We start from the raw sequence: 22,864 nt of genomic DNA, 5'->3' as shown, positions 1-22,864 counted from the left end.
TCCCTTGAAGCCCTTGTGTTTGTACTTGAAATATCTTCTCCAGCTTCTCTTTCTCACTTTTATCTGCCTGGTAAACTCCACTCATTCTCAGGCCGCAATTCAGTTCATGTATTTGCCCCTTCAGTAAAACCTTCCTTAAAAAAAAAAAACCTTCCTTGAGTCTTCCCTTTGGATTCCTTCCCCACTTTTACCAGCAGATTGTTATGGGATTATTTGTTTTCATTCAGGAAGTACATATTTTTGTTTATTTTTCTCTGCAACTTAATATAAAATCAAGACAGATTATGTGGTATAAAATCATACCTAGAAACCTATAATAAGAGAATAAATGAAAGAAAATTAAATAAAGATGCAAGTGTCTTGAAATGCAATAATTAAAAGAAGTTGAAAAATCAATGAAATATTCCAGCTGTAAGGGGACTAGTGAGATATGTAGATGCCAGGGTAAAATAATATGATCTTTTTGAGAAAGTGTAGTAATGAATAAAGGGAAGATATGTGCTGGCGTATATAATGAGATAGTAAAGAAATATATCCAGGGATGCCTGGTGGCTCAGTCCTTAAGCGTCTGCCGTCGGCTCAGGTCATGATCCCAGGGTCCTGGGATCGAATCCTGCATTGGGCTCCCTGCTCAGTGGGGAGTCTGCTTCTCCCTCTGCCTGCCGCTCCCCCTGCTTGTGCCCTCTCTCTCTCTCTAACAAATAAATAAATAAAATCTTTAAAAAAAGAGAAAGAAATATATCCAGAAAGTGGCATCTGAGATGTACACAAATGGATAAAGCCAGAAGTGGGTATTGAAATTGCTTTTCTCATTACAACGCAGTTATCATCAAGTATGTATTAAGCACCTAGTATGTCCGATTCCAGTTACAAAAATTCAAGAGAAGAGCTTCAGCCTAACTTCTACCTACCCCAGACCATTGAACTGTGGCAGCCAGCATCGTGGGGCCATGTCAGAATATGGCAGCTTCCACAATAGCCATATGGATGGACAGGAGAGGAAGTGTGGGGCAGATGATTTCAGAGAGATCCACTACTTTCTGTTTTGACATCTAACCACTTTATACCTATGTCATGATTATGTGGCTATGTCTTATCTCCCACATCAGACTATAAGCTTCCTAAAGACAGAAACCAGACCTTATGTATCGTGTTATGCCTATAGGACCTAGTTTTTGTACTGTACTTATTAAATGGTAAATGATGCATCCAAATTAAAGTTGATAGAGTTCAAATAATATTAAAGGAATTTGTAATCTCCATTTCCCAAATCACACAAGTATGTAGGTAAAATAAAATGACAACAGCAACTATAAAGGAGTATTTATTGTCTCCCTTGGGACTCAGGTTTCAGTGAGCCCCGGGGAGGTGGGTCAAACAACACTGCCTCACAGATACAGTATTAGCAGAATCCTTCCTCAGCTCAGACCCCTGTCAGACCCAGGAACCCAGACTGCCTTTTCACCTAGGGTGAATTTTTCATCAAGAAAAGGGAGATTGTTTCTGTTGCTTGCAAACAAGAATCTTGACGAATAGAAAAGTATTCTTTCTTCCTCTGGAATTGGGGAGGAGAGACTGTGAAGAGGTGATATGAGAGGTCTGGATTTGTTGGAGCCATTCTTGCTACCATAGGGAAGTCAGCCTGTGCAGAAAATCAGCATAGAAGGTGGGACTGCAAAAAATCATAGACATAGAAAGTCAGAACCCTGATAACACCTTCAATCTCTGGATCCAACGATACCTAAAGTTAGCCTTATTCTGGACTTCAGCCTCCTAAGTTAATAAATTCCACATATTGTTTACTATCACTTAAGTGGACTTTTCTGTTACTTGCAACCAAATGCATCCTACCTGATACCTTTTCATTCTGCCTTTGAGAAGGAATCCTTGGGATGCCTGGGTGGCTCAGTTGGTTAAGCGGCTGCCTTCAGCTCAGGTCAGGATTCCAGGGTCCTGGGACTGAGTCCCACACTGGGCTCCTTGTTCAGTGGGGAGCCTGCTTCTCTGTCTGCCTGCAGCAACCCCTGCTTGTGCTCTCTGTCTCTCTGACAAATAAATAAATAAAATCTTTTTTTAAAAGTTTAAAAAAAAAAGGAATCCTTTGCTAGATTCTGCAGTAGGCTTTTAACTGCTATTCGACTTCTCTTCTTTCTTTCCTACTTGAAGTCCTTATAAATTATTTAAAATCTTAGTGTCTTCATTTCCTTACTGCCCTTTCCTGCTTAATCCACTAAAGTCTGGAGTCCCTCTTTGCCACTTTGCTGACACTATTTTCTTTAGATCGCCAATAGGCTTGTCTTAATTCAAATGCCACATTCTCAAAGTCATTCATTCATTCAGCAAACATTTTTTACATGCCCACTTTAGCAAAGTGTAGTGCTACATCCATTCATTGAACATATATTTATTGAACAGCCAATATATCCCAAACTTTTAGGATAAAAAAACAAACAAATTAGATACGGGCTCTACTCTCATGTCAGATTACTATATTACCAGAGAAGACAGACTGAAGTAATTGTAGTAAAGTATAGTGAATGTTACTGGAATATCTCCCTGGGAAATTAACTTTTAAGCTAAAGCCTAAAAGTTGAATATAGAAGATGGGAAATAATAAATAGAGGATGTTAATGAAAAGGCTTAGACACAAATGAGGATCATGCAAAACTCATAGAATTGTGAGAAGTCCAGCATTACTGGGTCAAAAAGTACAAGGGAGACAAAGACACAGATGTAGTGAAAAGAAAGGCCATATGCACCCCAATGTTCATAGCAGCAATGTCCGCAATAGCCAAACTGTGGAAAGAGCCGAGATGCCCTTCAACAGATGAATGGATAAAGAAGATGTGGTCCATATATACAATGGAATATTACTCAGCCATCAGAAAGGATGAGTACCCAACTTTTACATCAACATGGATGGGACTGGAGGAGATTATGCTAAGTGAAATAAGTCAAGCAGAGAAAGTCAATTATCATATGGTTTCACTTATTTGTGCAACATAAGGAATAGCATGGAGAACACTAGGAGAAGGAAGGGAAAAATGAAGGGGGGAAATTGGAGGGAGAGATGGGCCATGAGAGACTATGGACTCTGAGAAACAAACAGGGTTTTCGAGGGGAGGGGGTGGGGGAATGGGTTATCCCGGTGATGGGTATTAGGGAGGGCACGTATTGCATGGAGCACTGGGTGTTATACGAAAACAATGGGTCGTGGATCAATACATCAAAAACTAATGATGTATTGTATGGTGACTAACATAACATAATAACATTTTAAAAAAAGAAAGTACAAGGGAGAGAGTGAGTGGCAGGCAAAAAACAAGGTTGCAGGGGCATCTGGGTAGCTCAATCCGTTAAGCATCTGCCTTGGGCTCAGGTCATGATCCCAGGGTCCTGGGATTGAGTCCCACATTGGGCTCCTTGCTCAGCAGGGAGCCTGCTTCTCCTCCTGCTTGTACTCTCGCTCTTTCCCCCGCACTCTCTCTCTGGCAAATAAATAAATAAAATCTTTAAAAAAATCAATTGACAATAGGTATATGAGTTTATTTCTAGACTCCTAATTCTATTTCACTGATCTTTATGCCTATCCTTATGCTAGTGCCACACCGTCTTAATAACTGTAAATTTGCAGTGAGTTTTGAAATTGGGAAGTGGGAGTACTCTGATTTTGTTCTTTTCAGTGTTGTTTGGTGAGCTAAGTTTTAATCAAAATCAATCCTTTCTGAGCTATACCTGATTTTTCTTTTTTTTTTAAAGATTTTATTTATTTATTTGAGAGAGAGAATGAGAGACAGAGAGCATGAGAGGGAGGAGGGTGAGAAGGAGAAGCAGGGAGCCCGATGCGGGACTCGATCCCAGGACTCCAGGATCATGACCTGAGCCAAAGGCAGTCGCTTAACCAACTGAGCCACCCAGGCGCCCCTACCTGATTTTTCATTAAGAGATGGGAATGATAGCACAGTTAAACGTAGTGATTAGAAAAAATAAAAATAATTTTATGTTTACATAGTCTTTATGTTAAGACTCCAGAACAAATTATTTACAATAAGTACTCAGAATTTAAAAAAATCATAGAGTGGGATTTGGACTTAACACAGAATTGGGACGTTTAAGGCAGTTGTACCTGGATCTTACAGGGCCAGGAAGCCCCAGTTGATTTCTGAGTTAAACATGTTTGCTCATGTTTTGCTTTGGAGCAATTTTCCAGCAATTTTATGCTTTATGTGTGTTTATATTTTGAAAGTCACCCATACTAACTTTACCAGTTTCATAAGTGCTTCTTAAATAAATCTTGCTGCTTTATTTTTGTTTTTCTAAACCTTCTTTGGTTTTGACATAATGTTATTAAGAAAACACATACATACACATACAAACCAATAAACTTGCTTTATCCTCTTTTGTCTAGGAATATGACTAACCTGAAGACATACCTGAGGCGGTAGCTACAGCTGAACAAGGGAAAAGAGGCGTGTGTTCCCATGGATGATTCAAGCCTGTCCAGCGGTGTTGACGTAGACAAAGGCTTTGCCATTGCCTTTGTTGTTCTTCTGTTTCTGTTCCTAATTGTGATGATTTTTCAGTGTGCCAAGTTGGTGAAGAATCCCTACGAGGCCAGCTCCCCAACCACAGAACCATCTCTGAGCTGAACTATGAGAAAGCCCGATAGACTCCCCCTCAGAGGAGGTTTGAGATCTTCTATACAGATACTTATGACCCACACTTTATGTTATTTCACCTCTCTATTTGTCAGCCTTCTCATTCTTGCATTCCACAATAGGCACATGAGGTGAGTTGAGAATAATAAAAAGGATGAAACACGAGCCAGTTTATGTTGTTCCTACTCAGGGAAATGGTTACAAAATGGGACCAAGACAGGTTGAACTCATTGATTAAAATAAGACCATGGGTTTCAATTCTCCAGTATCAAATGTCCTTAAGGTAAGATAGTTGGACATAATTGTGTGATGTAACGTAATATAATGATGCTTGGTGAGGCCCACCTAAAGCTAGAACTCTTAGAGGCAGTCTTAGGAGATCCCTTTAGTTGTGCAAATATAAGGCCAGCAGGAACAAATTGTCCTATGATGAGAGTCTAAAAGGACTTTAAAATTTTTTTTTTTAATTTACTCATTTATTTGAGAGAGAGCTGGGTCGGGGGGAGCAGAAGGGGAGAGAGAAAGAATCCCAAGCAGACTTCGTGCTGAGTGCAGAGCCCCACTCTGGGCTCAGGCTCCACAAGGGGCTCAACCCCACAACCCTGAGATAATGAACCCAGCCAAAATCAAGAGTCAGAGGCCCAAGCAACTGATCCACCCAGGCGCCCCTAACAGGACCTTTTCAGTGTATGTGGTTCTGTAAAATCTGCTGCCATTCTCAAGTGGGCAGAGCTCTGTGGTAAAGGGGGAGTCATTTGCCTTTAATGAATCTCTCAATCTTTTTCACTGCACAATTCCTTTATAAAATAACATCTAGTAGATTGAAAAGGGGCCCTCCAAAAGATACATCTATGTCCTCACCCTTGAAATGTATGAATGTGACCTTATTTGGTAAAAGGATCTTTACAGATATAAGAAGAATCTCAAGATAAAGTCATCCTGGATTATCTGGGTGAGCCCTAAGTCCAACGACAAATGTCTTTTATAAAAGACAGTAGAGAAGATAGAGACAGGAAAAGGCCATGTGAAGACAGAGGCAGAGATTGGAGTCATGCAACCACAAACTAAAGGACCCTTGGCTGGAACCACCAGACACTGGAGGAGGCAAGGAAAAATTCTCCTCAGAGCCTTTGGAGGGAGCTCAGCCCTGCCAACACCTTGATTTTAGATTGCTAGCCTCTAGAACTGTAAGAGAATAAATTTCTGTTGTTTTACGCCAAAGAGTCTGTGGTAATTCATTACGGCAATCACGGGAAACTCATATATAATACACAGTGATGATGGTAGTGGTTAACATCATCATCCCAGGGATCGTTTAAGAGAAAAGGAAAGGAAATCATAATCTGTTCTCTCCAAAGTCTGAAGTTAGGGAAATTTGGTAGAGTAGACTATAGCCAACTGGCAGGAAAGTCCATAAGAGAATTCACTGGAAGGAAAGAAGGCAGCTAGGCCACTGACCAAGGCCCAACACAGGTTTGGCTGAAGAGGATTGAGTCTGGCACAGTAAGTGATAGGGATAGTGATTGTAAAAGCTCTCAGGCTCAGCCATGCTGGCCAAATGTTCCAGGCAACAGTGACCTAGCATGTGGATGTGAACTGAGAGAGCCATTACCTTGGAATCTAAGTGTGGGGCATCACTTGTGCTTGTGCAGGGACTTGGACCAGCATGCAGTCATATCAGAGGAGACACATTTTCATGGACCATGCTGAACCAGGCTTTAACAGCAATACCAAATGGTATGGAGACATAAACCTATCCATGCATTGTTAGCAGAGACTTGATAATTGTCTCTGTTTCTGACTCCTGGAAACAGGACTGCCCCCTCCTTGGCCTGAGTAAGTTCCCAGGGTTATTTGAAAATGGAGGCAGGGGAACCAAAGCTTTGCAATGGGGTACCAGACTTTGCCTTCACCAGAACCCTGTTCTGGTGCTATATTGGTTAAACTAAGGAAAGAAAGAGAGCAAGAGAGAGGGAGAGAGATGATTTGTACACTGTTGTGATAAAAAGAAATTCAGGACAAGGTGCAGGTCAGGGTCAAAGGAAAGGAGATTAAGATCGATGTCAGTACTGGAAGACTCCCATGTATTCCCTCCAGGAACTCAGATAGGGGGAATTCACCTTTCCCCCACCCCCTAAAGTAAAATGCGAGCAAACACGTGATTAATGAGAGCATCAGGATGCAGCCACTAGAGACTCACAGGTTTGACTTTCTACAGTAACCTATCTAAGAAAAAAATGCATCAGTCAGAAGAAGTGGATTATCTGTGGAAGAAAAAAAAGGAGGAGCGACCCAAGGCAAACTCACGCGGCCAATGTGCATGCTATTCAGGGGAGAGGGCAGCTTAGCCATTGGTCGGTAGAGTATTTCCAGTCTCAGTGGTTAGATAGTCCTTGGTGTGTAGATTCAGGGAGTTGTAACCCACATACCTTGGGTCTCTCTATTTTGTTTTTTGTTTTTGTTTTTGTTTTTGTTTGGGGGGTCCCTCTGGTTTTATTGCTCATATTATCTCTGTTAATCTGATGTCCTTCAACATTCCTTTCACTCACCTTAAACTGACAGCTTACAGATCCACGCAGTCTGGGAAATTTTATTGGTCAGACACTTTTCCAGTTTTTAAAATCTACGAAGTGTGTGTCTGTGTGTGTTGGGATCTGTATGTGTTTCTTGAGTCATTGTTTTAAAATTATTATTATAAAAATATAAATGCACACAGTAAAAAAATTTCTCAAACATTACTGAAGCGCTGGGGCACCTGGGTGACTCAGTCAGTTAAGCATCTGCCTTAGCTCAGATCATGATCACCAAGTCCCAGCATAGAGCCCCACATCAGGCTCCCTGCTCAGCGGGGAGTCTTCTTCTCCCTCTGACCTTCACCCTGCTCGTGCTCTCTCTCTCTGTCTCAAATGAGTAAATAAAATCTTTAAAAAAAACAAAAACAAAAACAAAACAAAACAAAAAAACATTACTGAAGGGTAAAAATGCAGAAAGTTCCTAGATGCTGTCGTGTTTCCCAATCCTTCTATCCGGAGGTAACTGCTATTAAGGTAGCTTGTTTTTACATGTATGAATGTAGAATCTTTCCAGGCATGTTCCTTTTCTTTTAATTTTTAATGTAATAATTTTGAATGAACTATTCATTTTCATGTTTCAAAATTCAAAAGTTATAAAACAGTGTACTGTGAAAACCCTTACTCCTTACAGATTCTTGTCTGCCACCTTCCATTTGCCCTATTCTCAGACACCCAGTATGAGTCTCTTATGTACCCTTCCAGTGATCTTTTATATATATGTAAGAAAAAAATGTTTTTTTAAAAGATTTTATTTATTTATTTGAGAGAGAGTGAATAAGAGAGAGCACAAGCAAGGGGAAGGGCAGAGAGAGGAAGACAAGCTGACTCCCCGCTGAGCTAGGAGCAGATCCCAGGACCCTGAGATCACAACACTTCACGGACTCAGCCACCCAGGTGCCCCGAGGAAAAAAACGTTTAAAAATGTATTATTTACACAAATAACAGCAGCTATATACCATGTTCTATACCTGTTCTTCTCATTTAATAATGTTTTTTTTTTGAGATTTTATTTATTTGAGAGAGAGAGAGCCCAAGTAGGCAGAGCAGAGGCAGAGGGAGAGGGAGAAGCAGGCTCCCCGCTGAGCGGGAAGCCCGACACAGGGCTCCTCGCAGGACTCGTCACAGGGCTCGATCCCAGGACCCTGGGATCATGACCTGAGCTGAAGGCAGACGCTTAATGACAGAGCCACCCAGGCACCCCTTCTCATGGTCAAGTATTAAGTAGCACATGGTTGTGGTTTTTCAATGTATCACAATGGATTACAGGAATGACTGTGCTGAGCACACCAATGTGAGTAGTCCAAGTAGCATATCAGTTATTTATTGCTTTATATTATTCAACTGGCAATAAGCTATCTATCTCAATAAGCTGTACATTTTAATAATGTGAGTCATTTATATCAGGGCCTGATCATTTCTTTTTTTTTTATTTTATTTATTTATTTCAGAGAGAGAGAGAATGAGAGATAGAAAGCACGAGAGAGAAGAGGGTCAGAGGGAGAAGCAGACTCCCCGCCAAGCAGGGAGCCCGATGTGGGACTCGATCCCGGGACTCCAGGATCATGACCTGAGCCGAAGGCAGTCACTTAACCAACTGAGCCACCCAGGCGCCCCAGGGCCTGATCATTTCTGACAGTCTTCAGACCTTAATAAAAACAAAGCCAGAGGGGCGCCTGGGTGGTTCAGTCTGTTAAGTGTCTACCTTTGGCTCAGGTTGTGATCTCAGGATCCTGGGATGGAGCCCGGCACTGAGCCTGCATTGGGCTTCCTGCTCATTCGGGAGCCGGCTTCTCCCTCTCCCTCTGCCACTCCCCCTGCTTGTGCTCTCTCTCTCTCTCTCTCTCTCAAATAAATAAATAAATAAATAATCTTAAAAAACAAAAACAAAAAAACCCAGAGCTTGTTTCCCTAAATATTGAGGCCCTGCCCTAGAAAGGATTACAGAACTCGAATTTGCCTTTCCTATAGTGCTTCTAAATTTTAGCAAGCAAACACATTACCTGGAAACCTTACTAAGATTCAGATTCTGATTTAGTACATCCCACGTGGGGTCAGAGATTTAGAATCTCTAAGAAGCTCTTTGACTGCATGTTGAGTAGCAAGTGTCTTAGAAGATACTTCCTGAGTCCCACTGCTGATTTCTACCAGACTTCTCAGGACATTGAAGAAATCAGACTGGATATGCTGCCCTAAATAGCTCCTGTTTCTTTTCAACATTGTCCATTGCTCATTTCCATCTCCACTCCCCCCACACATGCACACATACATCAGAAAGCTGAAAGACTCTAACTAACAGAAACATAATCAGGGCAGAACAGATTTCCCTTCATTTATCACACATTACAGAACACCACACATACAGGGCAATATGTCAGGTGCTGGGGGAAACAAAGACGATCTAGACAGGTCCTCAGCTCTAAGTTGATCACAGACCAGCAAAGGAGACAGAGACATACAGAGATAACTCACAAGTGGAAGGAACTAAGATAATGGAAGCACACAGACAGGAGTTAGTTCGGCAGAGTGTGAGTGATAGTCTAGGACAGTCTAGGATAGTCTAGTGAGTGATTTCTTTAATTGATGTATAATTGACATACAATTTTATATTAGTTCCAGATGTCCAACATAGTGATTTCACAATTCTATACATTACAAAATGCTCACCATGATGTGTAGTTACCATCTGTCATGATACAAAGTCATTGCAATATTATTAACTATGTTCCCCATACTGTACTTTTCATGCCCACAACTTGTTTATTTTATAATCAGAAGTTCATACCTCTTTTTTTATTTTTTTATTTTTTTAAAGACTTTATCTATTTGAGAGAGAGAATATGAGAGAGCGAGCACATGAGAGGGGGGAGGGTCAGATGGAGAAGCAGACTCCCCGCCAAGCAAGGAGCCTGATGCGGAACTCGATCCAGGGACTCCAGGATCATGACCTGAGCCGAAGGCAGTCGCTTAACCAACTGAGCCACCCAGGCGCCCCTCTTTTTTTGTTGTTGTTTTTAGTTTACTTATTTAAGTCATCTCTACACCCAATATGGGGGCCCAAACTCACAACCCTGAGATGAAGAGACACGTGCTTGTCCAACTCAGCCAGCCAGGCATGTTGTGAAGATCGTACTTCTAAATCCCCTTCACCTGTTTTGCCCATAGCCCCCCAGTCCCTCCCCACCAGTTTGTTCTCCGTACTTATGAGTCTGATTCTATTCTTCGTTTGATTTTTATATTGCACATAGAAGTGAAATCATATGGTAAGACAGTGTTTCTTAAATTCTGGTCCCCCTACCAGTAGCACAGGCGTTACTGGTAAAATGTTAGACATGCAGATTCTCAGACTCCACCCAAATCTACTCCAATGGTGGGGTGAGGGTGGCAGTCTGTATTTTAACAAGCCCTCCAGGGGAAAAAAAAAAAAAACAAGCCCTCCAGGTGATTCTGATACATGATAAAGTTTGACAACCGCTGGTCTATGAAAACTTCACAGAGATATTTGAGTTGGACCTTAGAGAATTCATATTACAGCAGACAGGAAGAGAGGGGGCATTCCAGGAGATAGACCACAATGAACGAAGGTATAAGTGTAAAAGTGAAATGTGTAAACATGTTGGGGAAATAGCACTTAACCAGGGGTGTGAAGGGAAAAATGGGAAACACGGCGAGAGAGCTAAGTCAGGACCAAATTTTGAAGAGCCTCAAATTCTATACTGTGAAGTTTGAACTTTATTTTATAGACATAAAGAAAACATAGTTTTAGGGGCGCCTGGGTAGCTCAGTCATTAAGCGTCTGCCTTCAGCTCAGGTCGTGATCCCAGAGTCCTGGGATCGAGCCCTGCATCGGGCTCCCTGCTCTGCGGGAAGCCTGCTTCTCCCTCTCCCACTCCCCCCGCTTGCGTCCCCTCTCTCACTGTGTCTCTCTGTCAAATAAATCAATAAAATCTTTTAAAAAAAAGAAAAGAAAACATAGTTTTAAAGCAGGGGGGTGACATGATCAGAACTGTATTTTAAAGCTCTATATGGGCAGTCCCACAAGGCTACCAATTAAGAGGCAACAGTCCTGGCAAGAAATAAGAGCCAAACAAGAACAGTAAAATTTAAAAAGAAAGGAGGAAAACTATATGATAAACATTTCCAAACTAGGGTAAACAAGCTGTATTGAATCATGGTTTAAGACCACAAGGTCTAGGGCGCCTGGGTGGCTCAGTAGTTAAGCGTCTGCCTTCGGCTCAGGTCATGATCCCAGGGTCCTGGGATTGAGTCCCACATCGGGCTCCCTGCTTGGCAGGAAGCCTGCTTCTCCCTCTCCCACTCCCCCTGCTTGTGTTCCTGCTCTCTGTCAAATAAATAAATAAAATCTTAAAAAAAAAAAAAAAGACCACAAGTTCTAGGGCCAAACTGCCTGGCTCTGACACTTAATGTAATTGTGTGTCTCAGTTTTTTCATTCATAAAAAAGAGACAATAACAGTTCCTACCTTATAGGACTATTGTGAAGATTAAATAAACAATTGTAAGTGCTTAGAACAGTGCCTGATATGAAGTAAACATTCAATAAATATGGTATGTGTGTGCATGTGTGTTTTACAGGGAGGAGTAGTCTAAAATTTCTAGCTCATGTTGGAAAATAATGTCATGAGTTAGGAACATGCTGAATTTGAAATATCTAGAGGACACTCATTTCTCTGTACCTCAATTCCTAGTGTCTTAACAATTGGAAATAGGGACTTACAGGACACTGGTGGACAGGTGAAATGAGCAAAGATAAAGTGTGGTCACAAGGAGAGGATTTCAAGGCTGCCTGGACCTGTTTCCAGTCTTACACAGAAGGTTCTGGTTTATACCTTTTTTTTTAAAGATTTTATTTATTTGACAGAGAAAGACATAGCCAGAGAGGGAACACAAGCAGCGGGAGTGGGAGAGGGAGAAGCAGGCTTCCTGCCAAGCAGAGAGCCCAATGCGGGGCTCAATCCCAGGACCCCGGGATCATGACCTGAGCCGAAGGCAGACGCTTAACGACTGAGCCACCCAGGTGCCCCTGGTTTATACCTTTTAAATGAAGTTAGATGCGGTTAGTGTAAAGATAGCTGAACAAATTAAAGCAATAACAAAATAACGTAGTAGTCAATACTGCCGGTTCATCAAATACAACCGGTTCCCTCCTTCCAGATATGAGACATGATTGTTCTTTCCAGCCCCCTTGTGGTTGGGTAGGGCCTTATGACTCAGTCAGAACAATGAGTTGTTAATGAAAGTGTCCTGAATCACTTTAACTGCCAATATGAGACCGTTAGCGATCTCCTTCTGGCCTGACTTACTCATCAGCCTGGGTTCCTGAGTAGATATCCTAGCAGAGCTCCAATGTCAACTAGAGATGATTATGCAGCATGAGCAAGAAATGCATGGTTTTTGTTTTAAGCTTTTGGAATGTTTTCACAACACAACTTAAGTCTATCCTGATGCAGCTATTATTTTAAGACCTATCAAATGCTTAAAAATTAAATAGTTAACATCCAATCTTAATGAGGGTGTGGGGAAACATACTTTTAGAGACTTGCTAGTGGGAGCAAAAATTGTTTCAACCTTTTTGAATAGTAATTTGACAGTAGATTCTATCAAAGTGAAAAAAGAGTACATATGTGTATATATACCTTTTACTCAGATTCCATTTTGGGGCATCTCTTCCACAGAAATAAAAGTACTACTTCAAAAGGATGTTAATGTTTATTGTTGTACTATTTGTAGTAGCTAAAAACTGAGAACATCTTTCTAAATATGATTTAGCCACACTCTTAAGTATTATGCAATTGTCAAAAAGACAAATTTTATAGTTTTTATTGTCTTCAAGGGATGTCCACATGTGAAATAAAAGCAAAACAAAACAAAATCCACATTCAGGGCTGCCTGGCTGGCTCAGCTGGCAGGGCACGCAACGCTTGATTTCAGGGTTGAGTTCAAGCCCCACACTGGATATAAAGATTGCTTAAAAATAAAATCTTTTTAAAAAATCCACATTCACAGGGCGCCTGCGTGGATCAGTCGGTTAAGCGTCTGCCTTCAGCTCAGGTCATGATTTCGAGGTCCTGGGACCGAGCCCCACATTGGGCTCCCTGCTCAGCGGAGAACCTGCTTCTCTCCCTCCCTCTGCTGCTGCGCCTGCTTGTGCTCTCTCTGTCTCTCTCTGTGTCTGATAAATAAATAATGTTTTTTAAAAAAAAATCCACATTCGTGACCTTGTACATACAAACCTAGAAAACTAAGCTATTTTACCTCAAAGGAGCAGGAGTCATACGTGATGGAGGAAGGCGAGGATATTACCACGTTTTTCCTATTACATCTTGATATTCCTCCACTTGTTACAATTTGTACCACTTGTGCAATAAAACCAAAACTGGGTGAGGAAAAAAAATCTAAACCTAAGCGCTTGCCTACGATTAACTTAACATTGCTGCCAGTAGTTGGGGTTGGCGGAAAAGGCGGAGCTTCTACAATATACTCCAGGCCACGCCTACTTTACCCGGCCATTTGTCTCCCACGTGTGCCCTGGGCGGCTGTGCTTTGACGCATGCGTACTTGCCAGAGTTTGCCGGGCCTTGGAGGCGCGCTCAGAGGCCTTGGGTTTGACCCCGTCAGGCCACCGTCGTGGCGACCGGAACGGCACCTGAGGTTTGCTTCCGGGCGTCTCTTTCGCTTCCTTTTCCCTCCCTCCCTCACGCTTCTTCCCCTCCCCCTGCTCCCTTTCCCTTACGGTTTCGTTCTCCCCCATCGAGGCCGACCCCTGAGTCTCGAGTCTGGGGTCTGGCTGGTGGAAAAGAACTGTTGTAGCTGGAAGCAGGGAGGTGTGGGAAATACTGTTAATTGAGGTATTTGGAGACCAGGGGCCTGTCTGGAATGTTTTGTTTGTGGGAGGAGGTTGGGCGAGGGTGGGAAGGAAGTCTTCTCCGAGAGGCGAGCGGGGGCGGGGTTGAGCTGGGTTTGCGGGGTGGGTGGGACGCACCCCCAAAAAGGGTAGCGCGGGGGTGGGGCGGTGTGTGGGCAAAGGAGAAATGGAGGCGGTGAGAACTGGCCTTGGGGTCGCACGGCGTTCTGGCATCAGTTTTGCTTTAACCGTTTGATCAAAAAAGAAGTTAACACCAATGTATGGGTTATTTGAATTGTACTTTTTAGGTAGCCACATTTTATTCCCAGATTGCTTTAATTTCTCTTTACTTTTGGGAAATCTCTTTGCTTTTGTATGCTTAAGGGTTAATAGACTTTAAAAAATAAATTTCCACTTGGAAGCGAAGTAATGTAAGGTGAACAAGTAGTTAAAGAGGAAACAACGAGTTAGTGAGTTATAGACCAATCGCTTCCCTCCAGGTGGAGATAAGTGTTCAAACTGGCATAGCATGCAAACAAAGATTTATCTCTTTGGTGAATTAAGGAACTCAGGTCACAGAAATACCTTCCTCAGCAAATTGGTTCTCTTCCATTTCCTAAAACATTATTTTCGGTAGCTCCCTGTTGCATAATATATGTTTTCCATACCCTCAGACTTTTAAATCTTAGGCCCATAGTCTATAGGATAAAATAAGAATGCTACAAAATCTAAACGTCAGATACAGGAGAATGGAGAGAGAGAACATAGAATCAAACTTAACTGTATTTGAATAACAAGTAGTAGTGTAGGAATGAGTTTTATTAGGATACTGAAATTTGGTGGTGATGACTCCAAAGGTAATCTTAGTTTTCTCTTACATGTAGAGGACAACAGCATGTCCTCCCTCCCTGGGTGCATTGGTTTGGATGCAGCAACAGCTGCCGTGGAGTCTGAAGAGATTGCAGAGCTGCAACAAGCAGTGGTTGAGGAGCTGGGAATCTCGATGGAGGAACTTCGGCAGTTCATCGATGAAGAACTAGAAAAGATGGACTGTGTACAGCAGCGTAAGAAGCAACTAGCAGAGTTGGAAACGTGGGTAATACAGAAGGAATCTGAGGTGGCCCATGTTGACCAGCTCTTTGATGATGCATCCAGGTGAGGACTACCTGGAAAATAGGAAATCTCCCCTTTGGCAGACATTTTAGAAGTATAATTGTTCATGACATTGTGCTAAGCACTTTATACTTTACAAGGTACAAATGTATAGAACCTTCCTTAAAAAAAAAAAAAAAAAAAGAACCTTCCTTCATAGGTTAGGATCCAAAATCTGACCTCATAACCACCCATATATAGAATATTCATCTATCAGAAGCTAATGTATGGTCAGCAGTAGGGGAGTTCAGGTCTTGAGTCCCTTCCCCTTCTTTCTTCTCTACTCTCCTTGCAAACAATTGCTTTGTTTTCTTAGTAGGATGATCTAGGGAGTGAGGATTGTAAAGTATTGCTGTCTTATGTAACTGTGGAGCCCTGTATCTACTCCAAAAGCCCCAGAAGATTTGTGTCTGGTACCTTAGTTGTCACTTAGAACACATTTTCAACTAATAAGGTAAATGATGAAATGTGGTTGAGAGGACTGTACTCAGGGCTTATTTTGGATTTTTGAGTCACCAGTCTGGAAACCACTATTTAAACATTTTTCTATGAGAAAAGCATTTTAAATTCTAAATGAACGGTGGGCCTGGGTGGCTCAGTTGGTTAAGTGTCCTACTCTTGACTTCAGCTCAGGTCTTGATCTCAGGTGGTGAGTTCAAGCCCCACATTGGGCATGGAGCCTATTTAAAAAATGAAAATAAAAATGAATTCTAAACGGAGACATTTGGCCTGTTTGAATTGAGATCAGTGTATGCTTAAATATATATAAATTCTGATGGCTTTTACACCTATTTCTGCTGGCTCTGACCTTTTCTACATGTGTTCCAATATTAGGGCAGTGACTAACTGTGAGTCTTTGGTGAAGGACTTTTATTCCAAACTGGGTCTACAATACCGGGACAGTAGCTCTGAGGATGAAGCTTCCCGGCCTACAGAAATAATTGAGATTCCTGATGAAGATGATGATGTCCTCAGTATTGATTCAGGTAAGAGATAAAGGTCCAGGTAGAAAGTCGAGGATTGAAATTGAAAGACAGGAAGTTAAGCAGATAAAAGAAGAAAGGAAAAACCATTGTCACTGACTACATATTCCAAACTGTTGGAATTGTCTGTTACCAAAGAAATAGAACATTATTAGTATCATAGATGTCCCCTATGTACTACTTCCTGATTGAATGACCTTTCTTTCCCCATTCTGTGTAACTTCTATTCTGAACTCCCTTTTCTTAATAGGTGGCATTAGCACCTATGTATATATCTCAAAATGGTAGATTGTTTGATTTTGTTTATTTTTGAGGGGCTTTTTTTTAGGTATAATTTATATACTATAAAATTCACATACTTTTAAGTGTATAGTTTGACTTTTAGTAAATTTATACAGTAGTGCAGTCTTCACAGTCCAGTTTAAGAATACTTGGCATTACTCCAAAAACATCCCTCATATCTTTTTGCCTACATTCTCCATTTTCACCCCCAAGTAACCACTGATCTGCTGCTTGCTTCCTTTTTGCCTTCTCTATAAATTTTGTGTAAAGACAGCCACAATTTAGGGGCGCCTGGGTGGCTCAGTTGGTTTAGTGACTGCCTTCGGCTCAGGTCATGATCCTGGAGTCCCAGGATCGAGTCCCGCCTCGGGCTCCCTGCTCAGCAGGGAGTCTGCTTCTCCCTCTGACCCTCTTCCCTCTTGTGCTCTCTGTCTCTCATTCTCTCTCTCTCAAATAAATAAATAAAATCTTAAAAAAAAAAAAGACAATCACAATTTATTGTCTTTTGTATCTGGTTTCTGTCACTGAGCATAATGTTTTTGAGATTTATCTATGTTATTGCATGCATCCATAGTGTGCTCCCCTTTTTTTTGCTGAATAATATTCCATTTTATAGATATGCCACAGGTTTTTATCCATTCTTTAACTGATAAATATTTGGGTTGTTTCCAGTTTGAGGGCTATTAGGAATAATGCTGCTATGTACATTTCTGTATAAATCTTTATATGGGCATTATGTTTCATGTCTCTTGGATATTCCACCTAGGAGTAGAATTGCTAGGTCTTAGGGTAGGTGTATGTTTGAATTTTTAGGAAACTGCCTTACTGTTTTCAAAAGTGACTATACCATTTTACATTCCCACTAGCAAAGTATGGGATTCCAGTGTCTTTACATCCTTGTCAGTCCCTGGTATTGTCAGTCTTTTAGCCATTCTAGTGTGTGTGGTATCAAATTGTGATCATAGTTTGCATTTCCCTAAGAAAGTTGAGCATCTTTTCACATACTTACTTGCCACTTATGTATGTTCTCTGGGGAAACATCTATTCAAATCTTTAGTCTTTTTTTTTTAATTGGGTTGTCTTTTTATTATTGACTTAGAGAACTTAGGCTTTAGGTACAGTTCATTTATGAGATATATTTTATACTTTCTCTCAGATGTGATCTTTTCATTTTCTTAATGGTGTCTTTTAAGAGAAAACTTCTCAAGGTAAGAGTTGAGGGTGGTTCAGGGCTCCTGGGTGGCTCATTCGTTGGGTGTCTGCTTTTGGCTCAGGTCATGATCTCAGGGTCCTGGGATCGAGCCCCACAACAGGCATCCTGCTCAGCGGGGAGCCTGCTTCTCCCTCTCCCACTCCCCCCGCTGGTGTTCCCTCTCTCGCTGTGTCTCTCTCTGTCAAATAAATAAAATCTTTAAAAAAAAAAAAAAGAGTTGAGGGTGGTTTGCTTATTTTGCTTATGGCTATTCATTTGTTCCACCACCATTTGTCAGACTATCCTTTTGGTACTCCAAAAATCAACTGGCCATGTATATGAGGGTCTATTTCCGGATTCTGTTTTGTAACATTGATCTAAATATCTCTCTTTATACCAGCACCATACTATAAACCTGTATTTCATATAACTTCCAAATAAATTTTGGGATCAGCTTGTCAGTTCCTATCAAAAACATTTTTTTTAAACCTGTTGGGATTTTTAATAGGAACTATATTGAATCTAAAGCTCAATTTGGGGAATACTACCTTTTAACAAATACTCAGTCTTCTAATGCATTAATATGGTACATCTCTCATAAGTGTTTTATTTTTAATGCTAATGTGAAATTTACTTTATTTGAAGAGTGTTGTTAGGATATGAAAGTTTAGTTGATTTTTATGTATTAATCTTGTAGCCTGTAACCTTATTAAGCTCACTATTCTAGAAGTTTTTTGTGGATCCCTTCAGATTTTCTATATTTTTACCTCATGCTGTCAGCAAATAAAGTCAATTTTACTTTTTCCTTTCTAATCTAGATGTCTTTTATTTCTTTTTCTTGCCTTATTGTACTCTGTAGAGCCTCCAGTACAAAGTTGAATGAACGTTTTGAGAGCAGACATCTTTTCCTTGCTCCTGATCTTAGGGGGAAACCATTTGGTCTATAGGCATTAATTGTAATGTGAGCTGTAGGGTTTTTGTAGATATCCTTTGTCCGGGTTGAAGGAAATTGCTTCTATTCCTAATTTACTGAGTTTTTATCATGGCTCGATTGGATTTTAGATTTTGTCAGCTACTTTTTCTGTATCATCCTCAGATAATCATATAGGTTTTTTTCCTTTTTCTTACTAATAAGGAGTATTACAATAATGATTTTTTTGGATGTTAAACGAGATTTGTATTCTTGGGATGACCTCCCACCCCACCCCTGCCACTTTGTCTTAGTGTATAATCCTTTTTATATGTTTCTGTATTAGATTTGCTAATATTTTGTTAAGAATTTTTGCACCTATGTTCATGAGAGCTGTTGTACTTTTATTGTAATGTGTTTTTTTGACTTTGGTATTATGGGCCTTATAAAGTTGAGTTGGTAAATGTTTCCCTCTTCTGAGTTTGTATGAAATAGAATTTCTTCCTTAAATGTTTGATAAATTCAGCAGTGAGGCCATCTTGACCTGGATTTTTCTTTGTGGATAGGTTTTTTTTAAATAAGATTATTAGTTTGGAATAGTTTTATATTTTTGTATAAATTGCAAAGATAATACAGAGAGTTCTTGCATACTTTTCATCAGTTTTTCTAATGTTAGTGTTTTATGTTACCATGGTACACTGGTCAAAACTAAGAAGCAAACCTAGGTGCATTACTTTTACCTAATCTCTAGACTTTTGATATCTGGGCTTTTTCCATTACAGGATACCACATTGAATTTATTGTGAGAAAGTTTTTAATTACTAATTACTTTTCTTTACCTGATATGCCCATTTGGATTTTCTATTCCTTCTCAAGTCCTTTTTGTTAATTTGTATCTTTCTAAAAATTTTTCCATTTCATCTAAGTTGTCTAAATTATTGCCATAAAGTTCATAGTGTTCCCTTATGATTCTTTTGAATTTCTGTATGTTCTGTAGTAATGTCCGTTCTTTCATTCCTGATATTGGTTATATGGATGTCCTTTCTTTTTTTTTTTTTGCTTGGTTAATCTGGCTAACAGATTGTCTTTTTTTTTTTTTTAAGGAACCAGTTTTTGGGTTCATTAATTTATATTTCTCTAGTGTTTTCCTGTTTTCTATTACACTGATTTCTACTCTGATCTTTATTCCTTCCCTGTACTTGGATTTGATTTGTTCTTCTTTTTCTAGTTTCTTAAAATTAAAACAGATTATTGATTTTATTTTAATATTTTATTTATTTATTTGATAGAGACACAGTGAGAGAGGGAACACAAGCAGGGGGAGAAGGGAGAAGGAGCCGATGGTGGGATGATGTGGGGCTCGATCCCAGGACCCCGGGACCATGACCTGAGCCCAAGGCAGACGCTTAACGACTGAGCCACCCGGGCGCCCCTTATTTATTTATTTTCTTAAAGATTTTATTTATTTGACAGAGACACAGCGAGAGAGGGAACACAAGCGGAGGGAGTGGGAGAGGGGGAACCAGGCTTCCCTCTGAGCAGGGAGCCCGATGCAGGGCCAATGTGGGGCTGGATCCCATGATCCTGTGATCATGACCCGAGCCAAAGGCAGATGCTTACTAAGCCACCCAGGTGCCCCTTGATTTGATCTTTTTTTCTTGGTAATGTAAACATTTAAAGCTGTAAATTTCCCTTTAAGTGTTGCTTTACTGCGTCTCATAAATTTTTGTGTGTTGTATTTTCATTTAACTCATAATTTTTAAAATTTCCTTTGTGATTTTTCTTTGACCAGTTGATTATTCCAAATATTTGGGGATTTCCCAGATTTCTTTCTGTTGTGAGTTTTTTATTTTATTTCATTGTGGTCAGAAAATATATATTGTATTACTTTAATCCTTTTAAATTTATTTAAATGTTTTTTAATGGCCCAGCATATTTTCTGTCCTGGAGAATGATCCATGTGTGCTTGAAAAGAATTTGTATTCTGCTGTTGGATGAAGTATTTTATAAATGTTGGTTAGGTTAAGTTGGCTGATAGTGCTGTTCAAGTTTGTGTCCTTATTAATTTTCTGTCTAGTTGTTTTAACAATCACTTGGAAAGGAGTTTTGAAATCTTGAACTAAAATTATTGAATTGTTTGTCCTTTCAATTTATTTCAGTTTTCGCTTCTTGTACTTTGGAATCTGTTATGTATACATTTATATTTGATTTTCTATTAAAAGATCTCTCTGTTTCTCAAGCAATATCGCTTTTCTTAAAGTCTGTTTTAGCAGATATTAATATAGCATTTCCAGGGGCGCCTGGGTGGCTCAATTGGTTAAGCGACTGCCTTCAGCTCAGGTCATGATCCTGGAGTCCCGGGATCGAGTCCCACATCGGGCTTCCTGCTCAGCAGGGAGTCTGCTTCTCCCTCTGACCCTCTTTCCCTCTCGTGCTTTCTCATTCTCTCTCTCTCTCAAATAAGTAAATAAAATCCTAAAAAAAATATATATAGCATTTCCATTTTTATTATGATTACCGTTTGCATGTTGTGTCTTTTCCTGTCCTTTTACTTAAAGTCTGTTTCTGTCTTTGAATTTAGTGAATCTTTTACAGACAGTATATAGTTAGATCTTGTGGTTTTTTTAAATCCAGTCTCACAATTTCTGGCTTTTAATTAGTTTTGAGTCCATTCATGTGAATCCATATGGGTGGATTTACATCAATCATTTTGCTCTTTTCCCCCCATATTTTTTGTATTTATCTGTTTTTTACTGCCTTCTTTGTGTCAAACAAGTATTTCAGTAAATCATTTTAATTCCTCTGATTTTTTTTTTTAGCTTTTTAAAAAGTGCTTGCATATTTATCTGATCATTATCTACTACAAGTTAATACTGACTTAATTCTGGTAAAATAGCAACTTTGCACCAGGATAGCTCCATTTTCACTCTCTTCTTGGGTGGTACTGTCGTCAAATATATTGCACCTGCGTATGTTTAAAGCCAACAATTTAGTGTTATTATTGCAAGGACCAATCTTATTTTTAAAGAAGTTATGGGAAGAAAAGAGAAAAATATATATTTACCCAGATGTTTACATTTTCATTGCTCTTCATTCCTTCCTGTGGATTTGAGTTACTAGTGTCATCTTTTTCCAGTCAGAAAGATTTCCTTTAATATTTCTTGTAATTCTGCTAAAAGTGGATTCTCTGCCTTTGTTTACCTGGGATATAGAATTCTTTTTTTTTTTTTTTAATTTACTTTTAGAAGGGGAGAGAGAGAGCAAGCACGAGTGAGTGCACGCACAAGCAGGAGGGGCAGAGGGAGAAGGAGAGAGTATCTCAAGTAGACTCTGTGCTGAGCATGGAGCCTGACACGGGGCTTGATCTCACAACCCTGAGATCATGATCTGAGCCGAAACCAAGAGTCCAACGCCTAACCAACCGTGCCACCCAGGCACCCCTGGGATATAGAATTCTTTTGTTTGTTTGTTTGTTTGTTTTAAGATTTTATTTACTTATTTACCTGACAGAGAACACAAGCAGGGAGAGCAGCAGGCAGAGGGAGAGGGAGAAATAGGCTCCCTACTGAGCAAGGAGCCCAATGTGGGGCTTGATCCCAGGACCCTGGGATTATGACCTGACCCGAAGGCAGACGCCCAACAGACTGAGCCACCCAGGCACCCCATGGGATATAGAATTCTTGATTGGCTGTTTCCTTTTGGCACTTTGAATATGCCATTCCAGTGCCTTCTGGTCTCCATTATTTCTGATTGAAAGTCAGATGAAATTGTTGTTTGTATCCTGGATATGAGTCATTTTTGTCTTACAGCTTTAAAGATTTTCTCTTTTGATTTTAGTAGTTTGACTAGGGTGTGTCTAGGTGTAATTCTGTCTGTATTTGTCCTACTTGAGATTCATTGAATTTGGACTGTAGATTCAAGTTTTTCATCAAATGTAGAAGTGTTTCAGTCATTTCTTTTTTTAAATACGTATTTTTTTCCAGTACATTTTTTTAAGATTTTATTTTTAAGTAATCCCTACACCCATTATGGGGCTCAAACTTGTGACCCCAAGATCAAGTTGCACACTCTACCAACTGAGCCAGCCAGGTGCCCCAGTCATTCTCTATCCCCTTGCCTTCTCAGATCCATGTTACATATGTGGTAGAATGCCTCACATTGTCCCATATGTCTCAGAAGCTGTTCATTTTTCTTCAGTCTTCTCTTTGTGCTTTGAATGGGACAATTTTTCTATATAGGAATCTGTATTCTAGT

At 40.2% G+C, this 22,864-nt stretch overlaps 2 protein-coding genes across 4 annotated transcripts in view; both read left to right on the top strand.

Moving 5' to 3' along the window:
- Nucleotides 1-4,481: 4,481 nt before the first annotated feature.
- Nucleotides 4,482-4,649, top strand: CTXND2 (cortexin domain containing 2). The gene has a single exon (XM_073888399.1). It carries the CDS (start codon nt 4,482-4,484, stop codon nt 4,647-4,649), a length of 168 nt encoding a protein of 55 aa, XP_073744500.1.
- Nucleotides 4,650-13,767: 9,118 nt separating this feature from the next.
- SETDB1 (SET domain bifurcated histone lysine methyltransferase 1) overlaps nt 13,768-22,864 on the top strand; it is a 32,920-nt gene continuing 23,823 nt past the window's right edge. For 2 of the 3 annotated variants that reach the window (XM_025858381.2, XM_025858378.2), the window contains exons 1-3: nt 13,940-14,095; nt 14,976-15,246; nt 16,078-16,229. In XM_025858381.2, the coding sequence (XP_025714166.1) occupies nt 14,987-15,246; nt 16,078-16,229 (412 nt within the window). In that variant the 5' untranslated portion in view covers nt 13,940-14,095; nt 14,976-14,986. Of the gene's footprint in view, nt 13,899-13,939; nt 14,096-14,975; nt 15,247-16,077; nt 16,230-22,864 lie in introns of those variants that run through there. The other variant, XM_025858379.2, reaches the window with a different exon arrangement.

The sequence above is a fragment of the Callorhinus ursinus genome, unplaced genomic scaffold (genome assembly GCF_003265705.2).
Source record: "Callorhinus ursinus isolate GAN/ISIS: 27379988/994484 unplaced genomic scaffold, GSC_fseal_2.0 scaffold90, whole genome shotgun sequence".
NCBI lineage: Eukaryota > Metazoa > Chordata > Mammalia > Carnivora > Otariidae > Callorhinus > Callorhinus ursinus.
The sequence above is the reverse complement of the archived record's forward strand: the minus strand, read 5'-3'. Positions and strand labels throughout refer to the sequence as shown.